The sequence below is a fragment of the Lolium perenne genome, chromosome 7 (assembly GCF_019359855.2).
Source record: "Lolium perenne isolate Kyuss_39 chromosome 7, Kyuss_2.0, whole genome shotgun sequence".
Lineage (NCBI taxonomy): Eukaryota > Viridiplantae > Streptophyta > Magnoliopsida > Poales > Poaceae > Lolium > Lolium perenne.
The window spans coordinates 286,620,896-286,646,576 of NC_067250.2; the positions used below are offsets into that span (position 1 = coordinate 286,620,896).

Sequence of the window (25,681 nt, forward strand, 5' to 3'; positions counted from 1 at the left end):
ATATGCTTGCAAGACATTAGACGATATTCCACCGAGAGGGCCCAGAGTATATCTATCCGTCATCGGGATGGACAAATCCCACTGTTGATCCATATGCCTCAACTCATACTTTCCGGATACTTAATCCCACCTTTATAGCCACCCATTTACGCAGTGGTGTTTGGTGTAATCAAAGTACCTTTCCGGTATAAGTGATTTACATGATCTCATGGTCATAAAGACTAGGTAACTATGTATCGAAAGCTTATAGCAAATAACTTAATGACGAGATCTTATGCTACGCTTAATTGGGTGTGTCCATTACATCATTCATACAATGACATAACCTTGTTATTAATAACATCCAATGTTCATGATTATGAAACTAATCATCCATTAATCAACAAGCTAGTTTAAGAGGCATACTAGGGACTTCTTGTTTGTCTATATATCACACATGTACTAATGTTTCGGTTAATACAATTATAGCATGATATATAAACTTTTATCATAAACATAAAGATATATAATAACTACTTTTATTATTGCCTCTTGGGCATATCTCCAACAGTGCCATGTTGACAGTAGGCTCGAAGACGACGACATGGCGATCGCGGCACGGGGTATGGAGAGGAGAAGGCGCGGACGAGGCGGGGAGAAGCGTCGGCCTTATGCCCATCGGTGGTGATGGTGCCCGGTCGGTACAGCGCGGCGGAGCGGCCGGTACTGCTGGCAGGAGACGCGGGCGAGGTGAATCTACGGCGTGGCGGCGAGCAATAGCGGGGACGGCGGCGGAATCGACCGGAGGCGGCGCAGTGGGAAATGGAGGGCGCAGGAGGGGGGGGGGGGGGTTCCAGCCGTTGGGGTATTCGCGCGTATCCGAAGCGATGCCACACGCTGTAGCCGACGCGTCACATTTAGCGCTCGGGATTGTGCAAAAAGCCGCATACCCCAATTCTTTTACAGCGCCACCCGTATAGCGCGTCTGCCGGAGGAGCGATTCCGTCTTCGCGCGGCCTATATAGCGCGGGAGATGCTTTGAGAGAAGTGGAGGGGAAACCAAACCAACCACGCCAGTAGGCTACTCCGGGGGCGCCCGTGCAGCTGGTGGCCTGGTCCGTGTGCCTCGCCGCGCCTGGTCACTTCTGGAACCGCCCATCGGAGCCGTCCGCGTGCCCCGCAGATCCGATCCGACGGCCCAGATCCATCGCAGAGGACGGCTCCAGTGGGCGACGACGTCGACGAGGCCACCGCGCGTGCCGCCGCTTTCCCCGTCCACTCGTTCGTCTTCCTCCTCCCCCGACAGCGAGGCAGCAACCCAGCCCCAGCCCACCATTCCCACAAAACCTCCCACCCAATCCCGACCTCAATCCGCACGCGCGCGCGCCGCCATGAGCTGAGCCGCGGCGGCGGGGGAGCCCGGATCCGGACCTAGGGTTTTCGGCCGCCCGCCCGCCCGCCCGCGCGCGCGCGCCATGGAGTGGGACAGCGAGTCCGACGGCGCCGCCAGCGCGGGGAGCGGGGACGAGATGGAGGAGCAGGAAACGGGAGGGGAGGTGGTCGTCGGGGGCGCTGGCGGCAGCGAGGGCGGCAGCGGAGGAGGCGACGGGGTCGGCGGGATGTTCACGTTCGCCATCGAGGGCATGCTCCGCGGGGCCGGGCCCTACGGGCTCGTGGTCACCGACGCGCTCGAGCCCGACTGCCCCATCATCTACGTCAACCGCGGCTTCGAGGAGGCCACCGGGTACCGCGCCGAGGAGGTGCTCGGCAGGAACTGGTTCGTCCCTTCCCCATCCATCACCATATGCTTTTTTCCTACACTTCGATTCCTGAATTAGTACAATCGCTACCGCATCACTTAGGAATTAGAATCGAATGCAAACTTAATTTGTTGGTTTGGCTTGTTCCATCACGAGCCTCTGTAGCAGTGATTTGTTTGTAGCACTAGAAGTGTGTCTATATTGGGGAATTGGTCAGGTTACTTTTTGTGTCTATATTGGTGAATTTGGTTAGGTTACTTTTTGGAGGACGCAATATCCAACAGTGACGCTTGTCTGCTACGCTGAAGATTCATTGTGATCAGTTGCGGAGCCAGGATCTCACGACGCCCCAGGCCATCTTCTTGCTACAGTGGGCTAAAGTATGATACAGTGTAACTTTTGCTACAATCAAGCCTGTGTTTTCCGCCCACGCCCCGGGCCAACGCCCGTGCAGCCTGGGGCTTGTCTCCGCCACTGATTGTGATTGTTTGCGGTTATTAGCATGTGACTGTAATTCCATGGGAACTGGTTGGTCCCCATCGATCACCATATGCTTTTCTTCAGTTTGGTTCCTGAATTGTTACAATTGCTGCCACCACTTACAGTTGGAATCGAATGAAAACCTAAATCGCTAGTTTGGCTTGCTACAGTTAGTTCTGTCACGAGCCTCCGTAGAAGTGATTGGTAGCACTAGAAGTGTGTCTATATTGGGGAATTGGTCAGGTTACTTTTTGTGTCTATATTGGGGAATTGGTTAGGTTACTTTTTGGAGGACGCATGCTTTGGCAGCAAAATATCGAACAGTGACGCGTGTCTGTTATGCTGAAGATTCCTTGTGATTGTTTGTGGTTATTAGCATGTGACTGTAATTCCATGGGAACTGGTTGGTCCCCATCGATCACCATATGCTTTTCTTCAGTTCGGTTCCTGAATTGTTAGAATTGCTGCCACCACTTAGAAGTTGGAATCAAATGAAAACCTAATTCGTTAGTTTGGCTTGCTACAGTGTCACGAGCCTCCGTAGCAGTGATTGGTAGCACTAGAAGTGTGTCTATATTGGGGAATTGGTCAGGTTACTTTTTGTGTCTATATTGGCGAGTTGGTTAGGTTACTTTTTGGAGGACGCATGTTTTGGCAGCAAAATATCCAATAGTGATGCTTGTCTGTTATGCTCAAGATTCCTTGTGATTGTTTGTTGTTATTATCATGTGACTGTAATTCTGTTATGGTCGGTCTGACCTATACACGCAGGAAGCCCACTAGTGGCTAGTTGTGGGCTTAGCCCAAGTAAATTAGGGGCTTAGCCCAATTAAATTAGGGTTTAGAGGAGGCCGTCCTCCTATATAAACACTTGTACCCCTTCGAGATTAATCAGACAATATTCAGTATCATTACTGTCTCGTCTCCTGAAGGGAGACGGGAGACCCCTGCGCCCCGCCGCACCAACCCTAGCCGCCGCCTCCTTCCTCCGCGACGGCGCCCAGCCGCCGGCGCCGAGCTCTCCAGCCTCTCCGCCCTCACTTCCACCCTTACAACCTCCGCCCTAGACCCGGTAGAACCCTAGCCCCTACCAAATTCCATGGGAACTGGTTGGTCCCCATCGATCACCATATGCTTTTCTTCAGCTCGGTTCCTGAATTGTTAGAATTGCTGCCACCACTTAGAAGTTGGAATCAAATGAAAACCTAATTTGTTAGTTTGGCTTGCTACAGTTAGTTCCATCACGAGCCTCTGTAGCGTAGCACTAGAAGTGTGTCTATATTGGGGAATTGGTCAGGTTACTTTTTGTGTCTATATTGGCGAATTGGTTAGGTTACTTTTTGGAGGACGCATGCTTTGGCAGCAAAATATCCAACAGTGACGCTTGTCTGTTATGCTCAAGATTCCTTGTGATTGTTTGTTGGTTATTAGCATGTGACTGTAATTCCATGGGAACTGGTTGGTCCCCATCGATCACCATATGCTTTTCTTCAGTTCGGTTCCTGAATTGTTAGAATTGCTGCCTCCACTTAGAAGTTGGAATCAAATGAAAACCTAATTCGTTAGTTTGGCTTGCTACAGTTAGTTCTATCACGAGCCTCTGTAGATTCGTAGCACTAGAAGTGTGTCTATATTGGGGAGTTGGTCAGGTTACTTTTTGTGTCTATATTGGCGAATTGGTTAGGTTACTTTTCGGAGGACGCATGCTTTGGCAGCAAAGTATCGAACAGTGACGCTTGTCTGTTATGCTAAAGATTCCTTGTGATTGTTTGTTGTTATTAGCATGTGACTGTAATTCCATGGGAACTGGTTGGTCCCCATCAATCACCATATGATTTTCTTCAGTTCGGTTCCATAATTAGTAGAATTTCTGCCACCACTTACAATTGGAATCGAATGAAAACCTAAATCGTTAGTTTGGCTTGCTACAGTTAGTTCCGTCACGAGCCTCTGTAGCAGTGATTTGTAGCACTAGAAGTGTGCCTATATTGGGGAATTGGTCAGGTTACTTTTTGTGTCTATATTGGCGAATTGGTTAGGTTACTTTTTGGAGGACGCATGCTTTGGCCGCAAAAATATCGAACAGTGACGCGTGTCTGTTATGCTAAAGATTCCTTGTGATTGTTTATGGTTATTAGCCTGTGACTAATCGATGGGAACTGGTTGGTCCCCATCGATCACCATATGCTTTTCTTCAGTTCCATTCCTGAATTAGTATAATTGCTCAGTTTGTTTGTTAGAGGATGCATGCTTTGGTTGCAAAATATCGAACAGTGTCGTGCATCTGTTATGCTGAAGATTCCTTGTGATTGCTTGTCGTTATATTAGCCTGTACCTGTGAGAGCTGCCTTCTCCAGTAGTATTGTTCTAGTTAATGTATTATTAGAACTATGTAGATCTACAATATTTGATCTTTTGGTTACTTGTTTGATGCTCAGTTTGTTTTGTTCTTGGTCATACAGTTATCAAATCTATTGCTTGTAGTATATTAATTACAAATTCTTTAGCTTGATCGGATGTTTTTCTTTGATATAAGAATTTCCAGCATATTTTTTTTTACACATCGTGCTTGCCAAATAGAGTCTAATTTATTTATGTCCGGTTGAAGTTATGATGAACTGTTAGAAGTGTTAAGCTTCATGCACTAGCTAATGCAACCAAAAGTCCGAACTGATGGACTTGTTAAAAAAAAGAAACTGATGGAAAGTGCTAGGCAATCTACTTATACACTTCCACACCCCCCCTCACATGTGACGGGAAGATAGGAAGACAAGTCAACACGTGTAGAGTCAGAGGTAGGCTCAACAGGCCTACACGTGCGTATACGAGGACTACGAGGACTCCGAGGGGGTAACAACAATTTTAGGATAAATTGCGAAAGCCAGGACTCGAACTTGAGACCTTGGGCTCTGATACCATTTCAACAAGAAGGATCTGTTTGGACACTTGAGGAAATCTATTGGTTGTAGTCTACTAATAAGAACAACATCCATTATATTGATGCTTGGGTGTATTTTTTTATTGAGATTATCTAATATACATCCTTTCTTTGGCCATATTTGTTTAACATATAGCATATTACGTAGCTTCTATCTGTTTTCTCTAGGAATAATCTATGTGTACAGTATGTGACCACGTTGACCGGACCCGTAATCTTAATTATAGTGGATGATCGAAGGCTTGTTATTTCCTTTTTATTAATACCTGGATTTTAAGCAGTTATTTTTTCTTACGTTAGTTTGGACTACTCAAGTTCTTTCATCAGCGAAAAGTAAGATACATGTCGTCCTTCGTTCCAAACCATAGCCGGCTCCCTCGCCTTAAGCAACGGCCAGGCCCACAGTAGGCAAGGGAATAATTTATTAACTTCTATTGTGTAGTTAGTACATTATTATTTGGTTTGAGTGTTCATTGGAACATCATGTGGGTGGTGCATGTTCCACCATCAAAATGAAGGTCTCCTAGTGTTATCCCCATCTCGTCCTAGCAATCGTTATCTACGTCATAGTGCTAGTGGTTCTCAATGTCGTCCATTGTGTTGTGTTTCTTTAACCCGTCTTATGGTTTGTAACAATATCTCAGTCCACTGTGTTGTATTAATTTGTTCATCTAGAGGACAAATTATTCTTAATCGACTCAAAGTTAACTTATCATTAGTCGATTTTACAAGTTTGGTCGTACAAATCTAAAAAAGTAGTGTTGTGATATTTTGCTTACCTGGGCGGAAAACATGCAGTATTTGTCATAGAATAAAAAAATGGATCTTACATGGATCTCAGTGTCATATCGACGGTTCGCTGACTGAGGTCAACTTCACAAATTTGTTCACATATAAATCTAAAGAAAATTACCTGTGTTGGAGTAATTTGCTAATCTAGCGTAAAAATATGCAGTTTTTAAAAACGGAATCTTACTTGGATCTTAGTGTCCTATCGACGGTTATCTGCGTCAGTTGAGAACTATGACATTCTTGGAACGGGGGGCATTAGCAAAACCGGTACTTTGTAGTGCTTGCTAATCCATGGTTCTAAAAACTACTCTAAACCAGATGCAACTCTAATACTCTCTCCTATCCATAATAGGTGTCGGGAACATAGTATAGAAGTTGTACTAACTTAGTACTAAATCCCTGACACTTATTATGGATCGGTGGGGAGTAGTAATTTGGACCTTTGACAATTGTTTTCTCTATGGTTTTGCATGCACATGCATTAATATTGCACGATCAGCAATGGGTGCAAACATGGTTCATGGCATCTTCTTCTTGCCTTCAACTTTGATTGCACATGCAGATAATATGAGCTTCGTCCAAAGCAAAGTATCTACTGCTCGGTAGGCCAGTCCCATGCGTTTATAGGACTACATAGCGTTCAACTTTGGATTTTGTTTCAACGTCCGTGCTTCACATGGACTTTATATGGGTGCACAACCCATGAAAATCGTATGGTGCCTGATTTTCAAATAAATCGTGGCGCATAAGTTGCAGATCCAACGACTGGTAGGCATATCTTGTAACATGGGAGACTGTTAAATCCTAGCATTAAATTAAAGATCCAACCGTCAATATAATAATGATGATGTGGAGTAACCTGGTTCCTCGAAAAAACTCTATTGCTTTTAGTAATAGATAGATAGCAAACAAAGGCATATTTGTAACAGGTGTGAATCAATTGGTGTCATTTTTTTTTCTCAGTTAACGGGTCTTACATATTAGTATCCTTTGACAAAACATATTTGTTGAACCTTAGCTGCTTAGCACCTTCAAATTGAAATCAACAAACTATCTATTGTAATCGTCCCTCGCAAAGAAAGTAGTGTCATGTCCTCGATCAAATTTTCTGTATCATGCCCAGTATTCCGGACCCTGAGTTTTCAGTGATCAAACTGTTGAAAATTTTCATGCAAGTTATATTAAATGAAAGATGCCCATTAATCCATTACATGAAAAGTTAGAATAAAAGAAGTTACTGTGAAATTACTGGAGCTCAAATTTTAGGGCACACATTTAGATAGCGAAGTAGTAAACTGTGACGTGTTCTGATATTGTAGAAGTGTGTTTCTTATTGACATTTCAGAGTCAGATCCTTAAGTTCTCTTAACTCTTAGGTGCTATCTGCTCTGTTATTATTGTTGGGCATATGGTAGAGAAATAAAAGAGGAAGAGGCCCATGGGTATCTAAGTGTCTAATTGTTATAAATAGTTCACGACAGTGGAAGTACTTAAGAAAAAAACTTAGTTCTAGTGGTATTATCTGATGGAAAAAATAATGAATAAAATGTTGGTTGAAGTTTGTAGATTTTATTCATAGACCTTTTTTTTTATACAAAGGGAGTAGGACAAAGCATCTGCTCAATTAATCTTGCATTTCCAACCACATAATCTAAATAATTTGCTATTTATATCAAAGCGTGTACCTTGCTGGCCACATGGCAACATTGTGCAGAATGCCCCCTCCCTCTTTTTGAAGAGTAATGTTCATATACCTATTATCTCGTAATCAGAAAACTTGCTATCTTTTGTGTACAAATTTAGGGTGCTAAATCTGGGAAATTCCAATTTCAATGGCCCATGTGATAACCCATGCAAGTTTGTGGACCTATGGTGCACTTTACTCAGTTATCGTATGTTATATTAAATCTAAGGATCTAGCAGTTGCTATTATTACTATCAAAATTACCTGAGCCTGATTTTCTTTGCCTAGGAAATACTAGTCTTTATTTAGTATTTACAGATAATTTGCCAAGAGATGATTTGTTCAATGTAAATATGAAGATGTGACTTGGAAAGTTGGAATCGTGACATGGATCTGTGAAAACGTGGTTTAAGATGTTCTGCTGTTTCTGTCTTGTGTGAATTTAGAAACTCATTTAAGATATTATTAGGCTCTGATGGTAATCAAATTGTCTTGCATTTTCAAATCATGAGGTTTAGATTCTGGATGCATTAGCAAGAATGCCAGGAGCTTTCATTTGCTATTTTTGGTTCACATTTCGTGTCATTTTTCAGATCAAAACAAACATGACAATTAAGGGGTTGTTGACAAAAAGTTCTGAGCAAACAAGACTGTTACTGCCATGGGGGTTGATAGGATACCAAGATTCTTGTGTGCTAAATAAATGTGGAAGTAGCGTTTACCAAATTTCCTTGCAACTGAAAATATGATACTCCGTATCTTTTATTCTCTTTTGCAAGTGTGATTCTTTTCTTGACACATTTTTGTGCAGGTTGTTTATTATTGATCTTACTATACTTGATGTTCTTACACACTGCTGTTTCTCCTCTTTCAGCCGGTTCCTGCAATGTAGAGGCCCATTTGCTCAAAGAAGGCACCCCTTAGTTGATGCTGCTGTAGTTTCTGGTATTCGATTATGCATCGACAACGGTACCCAGTTCCGCGGTGATTTGCTAAATTTCAGAAAAGATGGCTTTCCATTGATGAACAGGTTGCATATGACCCCTATATATGGAGATGATGATATCATAACTCACTATATGGGCATTCAGTTCTTCACCAATGCTAATGTTGATTTGGGACCATTACCTGGCTCAGTTACAAGGGAACCTGTGAGATCCACACGGTTTGCTCCAGATAACTCTTTCCGACCCATATCCACGGGACCAGGACAGAGCAACTTCTGCCGGGAGTATTCTAGTCTCTTCCAGTTGACTGATGAAGTACTTTGCCAGAGTATCCTGTCAAGGTTATCACCAAGAGATATAGCATCTGTGAGCTCTGTGTGTAGACGGTTGTATGACTTGACAAAGAATGAAGATCTTTGGAAAATGGTTTGCCGTAATGCATGGGGTAGTGAGACTACTCGAGCTATTGAGACAGTGCCTGCCGCAAGAAGATTGGGCTGGGGCCGGCTGGCAAGAGAACTGACCACCCTGGAATCTGTTGCCTGGAAGAAATTGACAGTTGGAGGTGCGGTGGAGCCATCCAGATGCAACTTCAGTGCTTGTGCTGTAGGGAATCGTGTCGTTTTGTTTGGTGGGGAAGGTGTTAACATGCAACCAATGAATGATACTTTTGTGTTGGATTTGAATGCCAGCAATCCGGAATGGAGACATATCAATGTAAGTGCAGCTCCTCCAGGTCGCTGGGGCCATACACTATCCTGCCTAAATGGATCTTGGTTAGTTGTCTTCGGTGGATGTGGAAGGCAGGGCCTGCTAAATGATGTATTCATATTGGATTTGGATGCAAAGCACCCAACTTGGCGTGAGGTTCCTGGTGTTGCACCACCGGTACCACGTTCGTGGCACAGCTCCTGCACTTTGGATGGGACAAAGTTGGTGGTTTCTGGTGGCTGCGCCGACTCAGGTGTACTACTCAGTGATACATATCTTCTTGATGTAAGCATGGACAGACCTGTGTGGAGGGAAGTACCTGCATCTTGGGCACCACCTTCTAGATTGGGTCACTCAATGTCTGTCTATGATGGTAGGAAAATTCTGATGTTTGGCGGTCTTGCTAAGAGTGGTCCTCTCCGACTGCGGTCTAGTGATGTGTTCACAATGGACTTAAGTGAAGAAGAGCCCTGCTGGCGGTGCCTCACTGGGAGTGGAATGCCTGGAGCAGGAAATCCAGCTGGAGCTGGTCCACCTCCTCGTCTTGATCATGTCGCAGTGAGCTTGCCAGGGGGAAGAGTGTTAATATTTGGTGGATCAGTGGCAGGCCTCCACTCGGCGTCACAGCTGTATCTTTTGGATCCGACTGAAGAAAAACCTACCTGGAGGATACTCAATGTTCCTGGGCGACCTCCACGGTTTGCCTGGGGCCACAGCACCTGTGTTGTTGGAGGAACAAAGGCGATAGTGCTTGGAGGACAAACAGGAGAAGAGTGGATGCTCACTGAAGTACATGAGCTCTCTCTAGCTAGTAACTCAGTTTGAGGTCCAGAGGTCTTTTCAGCAAACTTCCTTGAAAACAAATGGCGCCAGTTCGTGAGCAGTGAATGTGCAAACTGTGATACTGGATCTTTTTGGCGCAAAGTTGCTTGTATTTGCTTGAAACAGATGATTGGACCTCAAGTAAGATTAAACCTCTGGAGTCGGGGTTGCTCGCTTTATGTAGCTGATGGGTAGTTATATGTGTTTTTGTGTGTTGTTTGTTTTGGTCCTTTACCAGATAAGTATAATTCATAAGCTACTTATATGGAATGAGTATCATCAGTTTTATGTATTCTCAGACGATCCTGACATCAACTCTACTATTAGGGAAAACAAAGGACTACGCTGTACAGATGATTTTTCTTTTGTATTTTGTGGTACTGTGATAGTGCTAGGATGTATGATCTTTGGTCAATACTCTTTTTTCGTCAGACATGTAACAGGCTGTAGCAAGTTTCTCTCGGGTGAGCTTAGTTATACGTATGTCAACTTCTCCTTTTTTCGTGTTATGGACAAATAATTTAGTACAATGTACAGCTGTGTGCGTGTGTAATAACAATGTTTAAACTGGCATGTTTATATGGCATTTTGCTACTCTTGAGATTGAGGTACTTTACCTCATTGGGTTGCAGAAAGGCAGATCGTAAACTGAAGTGCCTTTTTACTACCTCTGTTTATAAAAAGATGTTGCATGCTTGTCTAAATTTTTTATATATGTAATCATTCGTTAGTATATATAGATAAATTCGATTTAGATAAATCTTTGACACCCTTTTATGGATGAAGGGAGTGTTTGGAAGAAATGCTCTGCTTGCAATTCCGTTACAGCAGACATATTTGCACACCTTCAAGCATGCTTGTACTTTCCATCTTACAGGTGTTTCACTGCCTAGTTCATCATGGTACGGTATTATTGTAGCGATACAATGTATAAACTGGAATTGGTGTTCAAAAAAATAAAAATAAAACTGGAATTGGGAGCGAAATGTGCGGGGAAGTTCAATACAGCAGAACAATAAAGAACCATTCATTACAACAAATCATCTCGTGACCTGGAGGACTAAACAAAACAAATACACCCCAAAAATGAAAGATGATGAAACAATCTCACTAGTAAGCAACGCGGCAGTCTGCTTGGCAGCAGCAGAGGCAGGGGTGTCAGCTGGAGCTAGCGAACCACGGGCATTGCACTATTTGAGTGCCGCGGCTGCCGGCAAACACTTGGCAGGGTCGCAGCTGAGGAGCCCGTCCAAAACCTCCAATCCGTCCAGTGACATGCGCTTCTCGGGGAACAGCGGCTCGCCGGCGAGCATTTCTGCCCAGGGTCGTACTCCGGCTTGCCCAGGAGCACCTCCGGAGCCATGTACCAGAGCGTGCCGGCCTGGCTGCGCGACGGCGTCTCGTTCATGGACACGGCCAGCCCCAGGTCGCAGATCTTCACCACCACGTCGCCGCGCGCGACCCTCGCCGATGCCGACGAGGATGTTCCCGGGCTTGATGTCCCGGTGGACGATGCGGCGCTCGTGGATTCCTCCTGGCGCCTCTCAGCAGCTGCCGCATCACGAGCCGCGTATCCTCCTTCGTGAACGGTTTGCCTCGTCGGCGCAGGACGTGGGCGAGGCTCGGGCCGACGTGCTCCAGGACGAGGCTGCACACTCGCCCGTGCGCGGGTCCCGCACTCCCACGCGATGCCGTGGAAGCCCACGACGGAGGGGTGGCCGCGGCACGCCGCCAGGTATCACGCTTCTCGTAGCAGCTCGCGGTGAAGAACGACGTGGGAATGGCGGCTCCTCTACTTGCAGCCGGCGCGCGCCGGCGAGCGGCGTAGGTGGAACTTGAGCGCAACGTCAATGCCTGTGCCTCGGTGGCGCGCCTTGACGACGACGCCGAAGCCGAAGCCGCCCTTCCTGAGCACGCGCGTTAGCTCGTGAGTCGTGCCTCGTAGTCGTCGGTGTTCCCAATGCGCCGTTTCTTGCAGGAGCCGGCGGCGTGGTCCTTGATCATGGCGCGTATGGTGTCCTCGGCAGCGGTAGCTCCCGTGGTGGCCATGGGATGTTTTTCCGAGCTAGGACGGAGAGGTGGCACCACCGCCGTACCTGTCCAAGTTTTCGTGGCGCGCGCGCAACTCATTGATCAATGATCATGCCAGTGTTGAGTCGGACTCGGACGGGAGAGAGAACGCGCTTTCAACACCGACTCCCATCTTACTCCGTGATCAATATAAGCTGTGCAGTTCAGCTCTTCTGCATACACACATCCACCGGCCTGAGAGGAGCCCTAGATTGCAAGCTCGATCGTGAATTCGCCGCCATGGCCGCACCCGCACAGAGCCCGCTCCGCCGCTGGAAGCCCTTCTTCTGCGCCTTCGACTCCATCGACGCCGCCATGGAGGCCTACGACCCTGTAGAATTCTCCCGCCGCGAGTTCCGGACAGCCAGGGGCGACATCGTCGAGCGCCTCTGCAACGCCGCAGACGACGACGACCAAGCGGAGCGGCTCTGCCTCCTGCTCGACGACGTCATGGCGGAGTCCCTCGAGACGCTCCGGCTGCTCCCGCTCATGCCCACGGTCCTCGCCAAGACCGACCTCGCCAAGTGCGTCCGCGCGCTGCACAAGGATCACGGCTCGGAGCGCGTCCGCGTGCTCGCCGGCGGCATCGTCGCCGCGTGGAGGGCTTCCGCCCGGAACGACGACGCCAAGGTCAGAGACGCCATGCCCAAGCTCCTGAACCACCTGCCGTCCCAGCCCAAGACGATCATCGACCATCCGACGCAACCTGCCAAGATCCCGGAGACATCCACAAAGAAGAAGACAGTGGGGATCACAACAAACAGGGCGTCCGCTCCCGTCGCCCCGGGCATCATCTTCCGCGGCGACCGTGTCGGGCCCATTCCCGAGGAGAAGATACAAGCTGCAAAGCGCAAGTTCAACGAACGGTACCGAGAGGCGGAGGAAGCCAAGCGACGACGTCTGCCAATAAAGGTGGTGGCGCCAGAGATGATCAAGCAAACGCTGAAGAAGAAGCACCCAATCATGAGGGAGAGGAGCCAGGCGAGGTGCGGCAGCTCCATGATCAAGAAGACCGTCAGCGTGACCAGGATGGCTTCATAGGGTTTACTGATCTAGCCTTCTAGCTAGGAGAGTTTCGATTCCAAATGTCTCCGCTCAAAATTGTAATACGAGTGCAACATTAACTTCCCTGTAGCATGTTCTGTAATTGTGAAGTAATCTATGATGATGTCAACAAAATTCTTTATATTTCATCCCTCAACATAAGCACAGAATCTTGAGGGAGAGTAGCCAAGCGAGGTGCGGCAGCTTCATGGTCAAGAAGACCTTCTCCATTATTAGCCAGCTTCACAGGGTTTAGGGCTCTAAGTGTTATAGCTTTCTAGAAAGGTTGATCCACAACTCAATCGAGGCTTGTTCGCCGTGTGTCAGTCTATCGATCTCGAACATGAAATGTGCTACTGCAATTGTAACTAGCACGAATAGGGCAACACAGTTTCTTGTTTGACTGTTCTGTACATGTACATGTGATCAAATTGAGAGCGTGACTTGGTGTTTCAGAATCTTGGAATACGCACTAACGCCTTGGAGAAAGGTAATTGGTGATTGGTCATATTGAAGATGTTGCGCCTACCAATTTGCTATTCTTGACAAAATTAAGCGTACTTGACTTAAAATTGCATAGCACAAAAAATGAGCTCACCATATCAACTTTTGCCTTCTTCGGTAACAACAAGCTATTTCGAAGGAGAAACAGCTATATTACAAAGAACAAAATGAGGGCTCATGGAGTCACTCGCGTAGAAGTAGTAACATTTACAGGTGTGCACAATTTCCTTTTATCCATGACGAACCGACCAGCGCTGGCATTCAAAACACTGATTCAGTTTGTAGCCGCAGACCAGAAGAGCCATTTACACTCCTTGGGTATACAGCATGATGGTGTTAGATTCGCCCCTCTACTCCAGCGGGGCAGCGCCAATCTCCATCTCCTATCACTAAATGGTCCCTGATAGCGGAATTTCGAACTAGAGACGCAATACCCCACCATAATGTTGACTGATGGAATCCTACAAAATGACCAATCAAAATTATGCATGTGTGGTACAATTTTCTTAAAACCTAACAGAAACAGCTGTAATTTTAGAATCAGAAGAAGAAAAAACTGGACAGCTGATTGCATCCATCTAAAAGCTAAGAAGGTACTCCGGCCATAAAGTTTGTGAAAGCCAAAAGTGATAAAGCAAAGGACATTTTTCGATAAAGAGCATATATTAATATCGTGGAGATACCAATTACACCCAGCCTCTGCAACAACATCATGCCCTAATGACATAAAGGATGCACACAACCAAAAAAAGAGAAAAAATTACAGAAAAGAAAAGTCACGCTACAGAGATCGATAAACTTGAAACAGCAACACTGACACCACCAAGACAACACCAGAAGATTAGCATCTCCATAAGCGACGCCTCCAGGAAGGAAACAGTGCACAAACGCTATCGTCGCCCGATCATAGATCTTAGGTTTTCACCCTGAATAAAGTCCTCCCTCTCAAAACAATGTCTTCAACAAGAACATTGCCAGGCACAACCAATTAAGGCTAGACCTTGGATTTTCACCCTGAAATATAGAACTCTGAACTTCTCCTGTGCAGTCGCCCCCACATACAAGCTGTTGTTTGAAGTCACAAATCTCCAAGCCAATTCCATCTCACCACCACGATCCGACCACCATTTCTCTTCCACCGATCTTAGCTTTCATGACCTTCTCCGTCAGCACCATGGAAAGAAAACGAGCTCCATGATATTAACAGCTAGCAGAGCTTCGAAGCGCTCCCTCTGAAACCAAACGGTCAGATAAAAAACATGGGTGCGCCCGATCGAAAACGCCCAATCCAGCAATCTTCACGTATTGATCGCACAATGAATTTCGCCGGCAGGACCTTCCGGAACACGACAATCTAGCCAGCTTGGTGGGAAGAAGCTTCCGACGATCTTCACTTGGAGCGAGAGAAACCCTAGGACTGCCACCTTTATTAGGCAGAACGGCAGGCCCCCTCGCCGTCGCCCGCCGACCTCAACGGCGGAAGAGGAGGCCGCCACCGACCACAAGCCCGTCGACAAGTCATCCGCCGCCACCCCCAAAACCGAAGAAGGCCACCAACGTGAGCCATCGGAAGGAGGGGGCGCAAAGGACTCACCGGCAACAACCAGGCACGGCCACGCCATCGAGGAAGCCGGATCCGCAGCCTTCGGGATCACCCCGCCGCCGGCCGCATCGCCGAACCATCAACTGGCCACCGCAGCCCTTGCCAAGGTAGTCGGCGCGAGAAATAGCCGCACGAGACCACCGCCCCGGATCCTACCCTGGATCCCACCACGCTAACCACCGACCAGCCCCGCCGCCGGTCAGTCGTCACCACCGCCGATCCAGCGCCGCCTCCGCGCGCGCGACGCAAGAGGGGGCCCTGCCGCCGCCGAGAGCTTCACGAGATTTTCCCGCACGCGCGCGTCGGCGGCGGCAGGGAGGAGGGAGATTGGAGGAGGGGGGTGGTGGCGGCGCTAGGGATCCGCCCGAGTCACCCAGCGCGGGGTGGGGGGGGGGGGGGGGGGGGAGGGGCGACGCGGGGGCGAGAGCCTAAAGCCGGTTCAGCCTTGTTGGGTCCATGATGATTCCTAAAGCAAAGGACATGAAGGACAGCCATAACAAATACATAGATAAATCTTAATATAAAGTCTTGAAAAACATATAATAACTAAACATGTAAATTTTACCTGTAGCAAAGGAAGAAGGCTATTGTGTAACTCCGGAAAAAACTCATATGCTGATGAGAACCAACAATGAGAAAGTTCAGTAATTAATGATAATGTGGCACATTCCTCTTCAAGAGAGACTAATTGCGCCCATATTACACCTTCATATCTAATAATGGTTGAACGGTTGTATGCTTCACCTTTTCAAAAGAAGGAAACATTTGTGCAGCTCTTCAATATCAGAATCGACTTTCATGTGTATATACTCTATAAGAAGCCCAGAGAGGCAGGAGAGTGTGTTGTTCCATTCTTCGCTACCCGAATTCGGGCACAGAGGGGGGAGGGAAACGATAGACTCTAAGATAGAAGATATAGGCTTACTGAAGATAGAATATGTATGTTGCTCTGCAATAGCATTCAATATTACAGAACTGCTAACTTTCAACTGTTCAACCCAATTTATAGAACTTCCTGGGAGATGACAAGTTGGATCATCAGTTCCTTCCCCATTCGGAGATTTACTCTGAGTAACATTGGAAGTGCTGCATGTAGGATCTTTTGACCTAGGTAATGGAAGCACATTAAACAAATCAACCTTGACATCCTCAGGTAATTCCTGCAGAACTGTGAAGTCTGCCTGGCTTAGAGAATTAGGCATGAAATCAAGCCGTGTGACACTGTTTGTATCACCCAATTCACAGGCTCTTGAGCACGACGCACTGGCAGCTTGAACTTCCTGGTCTATTGTCACCTGTGGCAGTAAATAACAACATTTAGAATACTAAAGGAATGGTTTGAAATATCAAGATAACAAAGTGGTGGCTTTGAACTGTGTACTTCCACTATGTTTCCAGTTTAAAGTTGACTAATTAGATCACCTTAATATCATTCTGCTTTCCTAAATGGACGGAGTCTCTGCGCTCTCCATATCCATACAACTTAGCATTACGATCTGGCGCAGAGTTCTGATCAACGGCAGGTGAAACGAGAAATTTTGAATTGCTTTCCTTGCCTTCGTTGCCGCTTATCATGTCCAGAAAACCACGCAATTCTCCCTTGTACATGACATTCATTTCAGATATTATCTCGGGAGGAAGGATTTTGAGGATCAAGTTCGGATAGTGGTGGCAGCTCAACAGCATCGACTCTGGTAGACCTATCTTTGATGAATGGGATGCCACGGGTGTAAATGATGGTCTGGAGCTTCCCAATTTTCGCGGGTAAATTGCTCCTGCGACATCTTTGAGCGGAATTGGCTGAAAAGCAATGTCCTTCGTCTGAATAGCTGCAGAACGACACTTCACGCAGCCCAAGTAGCTCTCACGCGACACGGGCCTTAAGCTGAGTAGAGGTTGTTATAAGTTTGGATTATGTGAACTGAGCGGGACCCACAACTTATCCACGTCAGCGCTGACCCACACACACACTGTCCAATGAACCTAGGACCCATCTCACTGCATGTAGGACCCACAACTTTCCCAGCTCATCTTCCTCTACTTCAGATCTCTCCGCTTGCTCGTGTCTGCCTGCCGCCGCCTGCCTACCGCCCCCATTTCGGAGCCGCTTATTCTTCTTCTTCTCCGGCGATGTCGTGCGACTATGGCTGACGATTTATATCGACATCTAGTTAAGCCTCCCGCCCCTCATGGCCTAAGTATAGTGTAGTGCCGATGACAAAATGTCCTGACTGCACACACGCCGCACCATTGAAGCGATAGGTCACAATCAAGGAGGAGAACGGTAACTTTAGGTGATAATTTGTGAAGTGCAAGAGCAAGTCCGAGCCGGGAAAGGTTAGATCTGAGTTATCTATTGCCCTTTTTCGGTAATTTGTGCAGATTTTTTGATTTTTCCACCTATTTGGGAATTAGGGTTCATGTGTTTCTATTTCAGAATCTACCATTTTGAGTGAATTGATGTGAGTATGTTGAGAGGCTTGAAGTGGAGGGCATCATTGACTTTAGGAGGGGCGCAACCCGGGAGATCAATCAAGCGCTGGCGATGGAGAAATTTGCCACGGGTGATGGGGAACTGATTGGGGAAGTGAACAAACTGAACACGCACCTAAGGCAGATGGTTGCTTTGAAGAAGCAGGCAAATATGATCACTGCAGCATTTTATTTCTGTATAATTTCTCTATGAATAATTTACCTTCAGTTGATCAGTCGTTAGACGTGCCTATTATTGTGGTTCCTATTTTAGATCAACTGGTTATGTTAGTTTGTGTTTAAATTGTATGCTCAATGAGATGCATAATTTGGGCGCTGGCAGTAATGAATCAAATGTGGCAACAATTCGACCAAAAGGTTCTACGTATTTTTAGTTTCGTCAGTTAACGAAGTGTTGGGTTCCAAAAAAAAAGTAATTGTTGCCCTTGGCCCATTGAGAAAGGAAGCCCACCTAATAGGGTGGACCCATTTAGGTTGTGACAAAAGATCGGGCCATAGGCATGTGTGGTTTTGTATTCCCCCAAGTGATTTGGGAATTTTTGTAAACATTTTATCTAGTGATCAATAAAGTTTCGGTCGTTTAGCCTCAAGAAATGAAACAGATCCCTCTCAACTTTGGCTAAAGTTTTTTTTTTGATATTTTGGTCGTGCAATAAAGTTATGAAAGGAATTTGCACCTTTTATGGTTCAAAAATATGACAACTAATTTTGTGTTGGTACTACTTTATCTCCATTCCAAGAAACAAGAAGCATATTTTAAGTCAATTGACATTGTCCTATAACTTAAAGTAGCATATTTTATATACTGAATGGTAGCTTAGTTATTATTTCACTCAAGTAGCACCAAGTAGCAAAGTTAGTTTTCACCTTGTGAGGTTATCTCATTTCACCCATTATGGGATTATTGCTTATTTGACAACTCATTTTTAGATTGTTTAGTTTCTTGTGTAGTGCTTATAAAAGTTAACAGATGGAGTAGTTTCATTTTTCTCTTTAGGTACCCATTTATTTTTATCTTTTGCTTTATGGATTTGTGTGGTTTATTATTGATGAAATTTGACGTTGATATTGAGCCTTAGTTTTCACGAGCTATTCATCCATTTTAGGCAAAATAAAATGGAAACTTCTACGAATAACAATATGCAAACTTTAATTAGACAAAATAGGTTTTTTCCAAGAACTATAACCACATATATAAATATAGCACTATAGTAGCATTACATAAACCCACTGACATGATACAAAAGCACACAACTAGACGGGTAACTAGACATAGACAATAAAAACGCTCATGCAAACTAGAAAAAGACACATAAACCAGGGAGACAACCCCGCCGTCTTCCCTCCTTGGCTCTCTTGGCTCCTCTGCGCGGGGGGGGGACTCGTCGTCGTCCTCCGGCATGCAGTAGGGGAGGGTGTGCATTTGCCAGGCCAGGGGAAGATGGTGTGGAAGTCGATGAAGACGTTGTAGGTCGTGAATGCGATGAACTCGCTCCCACACTAGAACACACGCCCGAGGCGCTCGAAAGCGTCAAAGGGGTTGGTGAAGTGGACATAGAGACTGATCTCCATGTTCCTGTCGCCGTCGAAGTGTCTCTCGAGTGTGAACATCCACGGCAAGCCCGGAAGGAGGTTGCGGTAGCCGTCTGAGAGGAAGAAATGTGCTAGGCTCCTTTGGCCCTCCACCTTGAGATCACCCACATGCGCAGCTCATTCTGCACGATTGTACCCGACGGGAACTCCCGCTCCGGCTCGGTGGCTGGGCGACGGTAGGTGGGGCCGATATACTGCATGGTGGCTTGGGTTGGTTGTTGGTGGCTTTTGGTCGAGAAGAAGATGTTGTGGCGGCTTCAGAGGAGTTGTGACGAGATTGGGGACGAGATGGTTCCATTATATAGGTGTGGTGTGAGAGAAGATGAAGAGAACACAGGTGGCATTTTCTCTTCGTCGAGCATCTAAAGAGCCAGAGTATTCATCGGCGCTTGACGGTAAGGCTTCCTTCAAAGCGTCTTTTGCGTGTGTACGTGTGTACGAGTGTACGTGACGAGGTTCACGTAAAATAAAATTGAGTTTCACTTAAAATAAAAAGAGATGCCATAACCGCTGCCATGCATCTAGTCGACCCTAAACCATTAACTACACGTGCTGACGTGGGAGCTGCAAAACCATGCATCATAAATCCTAACCCTAACCCTAAACCCTAAACCTATACCTAACCATTAATCCTTACCTTGACCCTAAACACTAGCCCTACCCCTAAACCCTAGCCCTAACCCTAAACCTAACCCTAACCAGTAGATCAGGCACACCCTCGATCGTGTGATAATGGCTCTAGCTACGGGTATATGAGCCAAAAGGTCCCAGTCTTGGTTCTCAATGTGTACATTTCCTAAAAAAACCTAAAAGAATGAAAAGGTACATTGGTGCACCCTCGCGCGGAGAAATCTTGGGGGTAGACCCGCCGGGGCACACATACCGCTGTTTTTGGGGAAGGAGGGGGAGAACGACCGCCGGAGTACCGGAATCCCACCAAATCTTGCATGTGGACGTATTATATGTGTGAAAGTGTGGTGGAAGGTGTAATGGAGAAAAAGTAGATCCCCTAAACCCTAAACCCTAAATCCTAAACTGGGGACGCTTCGAGCCCTAAACCTCTAGACCCTAAACCATTAACTACACGTGCTGACACCGGAGCTGCAAAACCCTACATCAGAAACCCTAACCCTAAACCCTAAACATATACCTAACCATAAAACCTTACCTTGACCCTAAACCCTAGCCCTACCCCTAAACCCTAACCCTAAAGCTAACCCTAACCAGTAGATCAGGCACACCCTCGATCGTGTGATAATGGCTCTAGCTGCGGGTATATGTGCCAAAGGGTCCCAAGATTGGTTTTCCATGTTTTTATGTCCTAAACAAACCTAAAACAATGAAAAGTACATTTGTGCACCCTCGCGCGGAGAAATCTAGGACCCGCCGGGGCACACATACCGCTGTTTTTGGGGGGGGAGGGGGAGAACAACCGCCAGAGCACCGGAAACCCACCAAATCTTGCATGTGGACCTATGATATGTGTGAAAGTGTGGTGGAGGTGCAATGGTGCGAAAGTAGCTCCCCTAAACCCTAAACCCTAAACTGGGGAGGCTTCAAGCCCAAAACCCCTAGTCGACCCTAAACCATTAACTACATGTGCTGACACGGGAGCTGCAAAACCCTGCATCATAAACCCTAAAGCTATACCTAACCTTAAATCCTTACCTTGACCCTAAACCCTAGCCCTACCCCTAAACCCTAGCCCTAACCCTAAAGCTAACCCTAACCAGTAGATCAGGCACACCCTCGATCGTGTGATAATGGCTCTAGCTGCGGGTATATGTACCAAAGTGTCCCAAGATTGGTTTTCCATGTGTATATGTCCTAAACAAACCTAAAACAATGAAAAAGTACATTGGTGCACCCTCGCGCGGAAAAATCTAGGGGGTAGACCCACCGGGGCACACATACCGCTGTTTTTTTGGGGAGGAGGGGGAGAACGACCGCCAGAGCACCGGAACCCCACCAAATCTTGCATCTGGACCTATAATATGTGTGAAAGTGTGGTGGAAGGTGCAATGGTGCAAAAGTAGCTCCACTAAACCCTAAACCCTAAACTGGGGAGGCTTCGAGCCCTAAACCCCTAGTCGACCCTGATGTCTACGGGTGCTTCTATTCTTGTAGACAGTGTTGGGCCTCCAAGAGCAGAGGTTTGTAGAACAGCAACAAGTTTCCCTTAAGTGGATCACCCAAGGTTTATCGAACTCAGGGAGGAAGAGGTCAAAGATATCCCTCTCATGCAACCCTGCAACCACAAAGCAAGAAGTCTCTTGTGTCCCCAACACACCTAATACACTTGTCAGATGTATAGGTGCACTAGTTTGGCGAAGAGATAGTGAAATACAAGTGGTATGAATGAATATGAGCAGTAGTAATGGCGCCAGAAAAGTGCTTGTCAAGTGCGATTGATGGTAGTAATATTGCAGAAGTAAAGATGCAGAAACAAGAAACAAGCAATGATAGCGATATTTAGGAACAAGGCCTAGGGATCATACTTTCACTAGTGGACACTCTCAACATTGATCACATAACAGAATAAATAAATAGATGCTAGACTCTACACCCTCTTGTTGGATGATGAACACCACTAACTGTGTAGGATTACACGAACCCTCAATGCCGGAGTTAACAAGCTCCACAATATTCAATGTTCATATTTAAATAATCTTAGAGTGCATAACAGATCAACATAACCAAACCAAGTACTAACATAGCATGCACACTGTCACCTTCACACTACGAAAGGAGGAATAGATCACATCAATACTATCATAGCAATAGTTAACTTCATAATCTACAAGAGATCACAATCATAACCTACGCCAAGTACTACACGATGCACACACTGTCACCATTACACCGTGCAGGAGGAATAAACTACTTTAATAACATCACTAGAGTAGCACACAGATAAATTGTGATACAAAACACATTGCAATCATAAAGAGATATAAATAAGCACTTCACTATGCCATTCATAACAGCGAATAAGTATTCTGTGAAATATAGCCTAAGAGACCCACACGGTGCACACACTGTCACCTTTACACACGTGGGACAAGGAGTCTCCGGAGATCACATAAGTAAAATCCACTTGACTAGCATAATGACATCTAGATTACAAGCATCATCATATGAATCTCAATCATGTAAGGCAGCTCATGAGATTATTATATTGAAGTACATAGGAGAGAGATGAACCACATAGCTACCGGTACAGCCCCGAGCCTCGATGGAGAACTACTCCCTCCTCATGGGAGACAGCAGCGTTGATGAAGATGGCGGTGGTGTCGATGGAGAAGCCTTCCGGGGGCACTTCCCCGTCCCGGCGGCGTGCCGGAACAGAGACTCCTGTCCCCCATATCTTGGCTTCGCGATGGCGGCGGCTCTAGAAGGTTTTCTCTGGTTTCGTCGAACGTGGTAGGGTTTTCGCGACGGAGACCTTAAGTAGGCGGAAGGGCAGGTCAGGGGGCCACACGAGGGCCCCACACAACAGGCCGGCGCGGCCAAGGCCCAGGCCGCGCCGCCCTAGCGTGTGGCCGCCTCGTGGCCCCACTTCTTATCCCCTCCGGTCTTCTGGAAGCTTCGTGCAAAAATAGGACCCGGGCGTTGATTTCGTCCAATTCCGAGAATATTTCCTTACTAGGATTTCTGAAACCAAAAACAGCAGAAAACAAAGAATCGGCCCTTCGGCATCTCGTCAATAGGTTAGTTCCGGAAAACGCATAATAATGACATAAAGTATGCATAAAACATGTAGATATCATCAATAATGTGGCATGGAACATAAGAAATTATCGATACGTCGGAGACGTATCAGACCCTAAACCATTAACTACACGTGCTGACACGGGAGCTGCAAAACCCTAACCCTAACCCTAAACCCTAAACCTATGCCTAACCATAAATACTTACATTGACCCTAAACCCTAGCCCTACCCCTAAACCCTAGCACTACCCCTAAACCCTAGCTCTAACCCTAAAGCTAACCCTAACCAGTAGATCAGGCACACCCTCGATCGTGTGATAATGGCTCTAGCTGCGGGTATATGTACCAAACGGTCCCATGATTGGTTTTCCATGTGTATATGTCCTAAACAAACCTAAAACGATGAAAAAGTACATTGGTGCACCCTCGCGCGGAGAAATCTAGGGGGAGTAGACCCGCCGGGGCAGACATACTGCTATTTTTTGGGGGAGGTGGGGGAGAACGACCGCCGGAGCACCGGAACCCCACCAAATCTTGCATGTGGACCTATGATATGTGTGAAAGTGTGGTGAAAGGTGTAATGGTGCAAAAGTAGCTCCCCGGTGTGACCTTCCTCACATTTGGGCGATAATACTTAGCAAATTTTTCGAAGCGCGGATTGCTCCGAAACCCTGATATATGTGGGGTGAACATGGAGAGTAATTTTGTATTGCACATTGTATTAAGTAACACTAATAAATAATCATTAAAAAGTAAAACTAATTAAAAATAAATATAAGTATTAGATGAAATAAAATAGAAAGAAAAACAAATAAAATGTATATTGGCGCACGGCAAAGAGAGGAACGCACGGCAAAGGCCCCTTTGCCGTGCAACTTGTGTGTCCGCACGGCAAAGGGCGAGCCACGGGAACGTCCAGGGCCTTTGTCGTGCAGTATTTCTTTGCCGTGCGGCCTGTAGGGACTTTGCCGTCGATGTTTCTTTGCCGTGCGATTTCTTTGGACTTTGCCGTGCAAAGATTCGTTGTCGTGCGCCACTGCTGACTTTGCCGTGCATGGATTCATTGCCGTGCGCTGCTCTCAGACCTTGTCGTGTGAAGTGTCTTTGTCGTGCGTGCTGCTTGCTACGCACGGCAAAGAAATCTTTGCCGTACAGCGGCGCACGGCAATGGCATTTTTTCCCGTAGTGAGAGTTGCTCTTAGCTCTGTTTTCTCGAGGGACGTCGACGTACATGCTGCACACCCTATTGTGTTTTTGCGAGCGACGAGCACCAAATGTATGGCGTCTTCGGCAGCGAACTAGGAGAGGTGGCCGCGCATATGTGTCTACAATACAAGAGGTTGCACCTGTCCAAGTTTTCGTGGCGCGCGCGCAACCTACTCATGGATCATGGATGCGGGATGCCACTGCTGAGTCGAACTCGGACACGGACGGGAATTCTTCTGAACGGACGCGCTTCCGTAATCAGCACCGACTCCGACATTACTCCGTGATGATCAATATAAGCTGTGCAGTTCTGCTCCTCTGCACACATATCCACCGGCTCGAGACTTGAGAGTTGACAGCCCTGGATTGCAAGCTCCATCGCGATCCGCCGCGCGCCATGGCCACGCCCGCGCTCGCGCAGACCAGCCCGCTCCGCCGCTGGAAGCCCTTCTTCCGCGCCTTCGACTCCATCGACGCCGCCATGGAGGCCTACGACCCTGTGGAGTTCTCCCGCCGCGAGTTCCGGACAGCCAGGGGCGACATCGTCGAACGACTCTGCGACGCCGCCGACGACGACCAGGCGGAGCGGCTCTGCCTCCTGCTCGACGACGTCATGGCGGAGTCCCTCGAGACGCTCCGCCTGCTCCCGCTCATGCCCACCGTGCTCGCCAAGACCGACCTCGCCAAGTGCGTCCGCGCGCTGCACAAGGATCACGGCTCGGAGCGCGTCCGCGTGCTCGCCGGCGGCATCGTCGCCGCGTGGAGGGCTTCCGCCCGGAACGACGACGCCAAGGTCAGAGATGCCATGCCCAAGCTCCTGAACCACCTGCCGCCCCAGCCCAAGACGATCATCGACCATCCGACGCAACCTGCCAAGATCCCGGAGACATCCACAAAGAAGAAGACAGTGGGGATCCGAAAATGCATTGGCACTTATGAATTGGGGCGCAAGTGAAATCACAGCCATTCACATGCATATGAATGCTCATCTGTGGGGTCCGCTAGCTTATCCACTCATTGCATAAGATTCTCTTTTTGAAATACACTACTAATTCTAAAATGAGTATAACTTTCGCGTAATAAATGTAAATGAGATTTTGTTTGCATATTTGACTTCCTCCCGACGAACTCTTCAAAATGAGTCTAATATTTAATTTTTTAAAATTGATTTCGTGAACTGTATCTATAAAGTCCTCTATTGTTTGCGCATGTAGTCCATATGCCATGTTCATGTAGTCCTGCAAAAAGTACTGCTGGATTTATAAAGTCCTTGTCAATTTTTCATATGGTACATGTAGTAATGTCAAAAGTACTGTTGATTTTACACACATGACAGCTGTAGA

The 25,681-nt window shown here is 46.8% G+C and overlaps 1 protein-coding gene and 1 pseudogene across 1 annotated transcript; one reads left to right on the top strand and one right to left on the bottom strand.

Annotated features, from left to right (window-relative positions):
• The first annotated feature begins 1,026 nt into the window (after positions 1-1,026).
• On the top strand, positions 1,027-10,720 carry LOC127312377 (adagio-like protein 1). Its single transcript, XM_051342908.2, has 2 exons — positions 1,027-1,756; positions 8,508-10,720. Exons 1-2 carry the CDS (start codon positions 1,455-1,457, stop codon positions 10,114-10,116), a joined length of 1,911 nt encoding a protein of 636 aa, XP_051198868.1. The 5' UTR covers positions 1,027-1,454; the 3' UTR covers positions 10,117-10,720.
• Positions 10,721-14,150: 3,430 nt separating this feature from the next.
• On the bottom strand, positions 14,151-19,620 carry LOC127315197 (DNA repair protein REV1-like; annotated as a pseudogene).
• Positions 19,621-25,681: the final 6,061 nt, after the last annotated feature.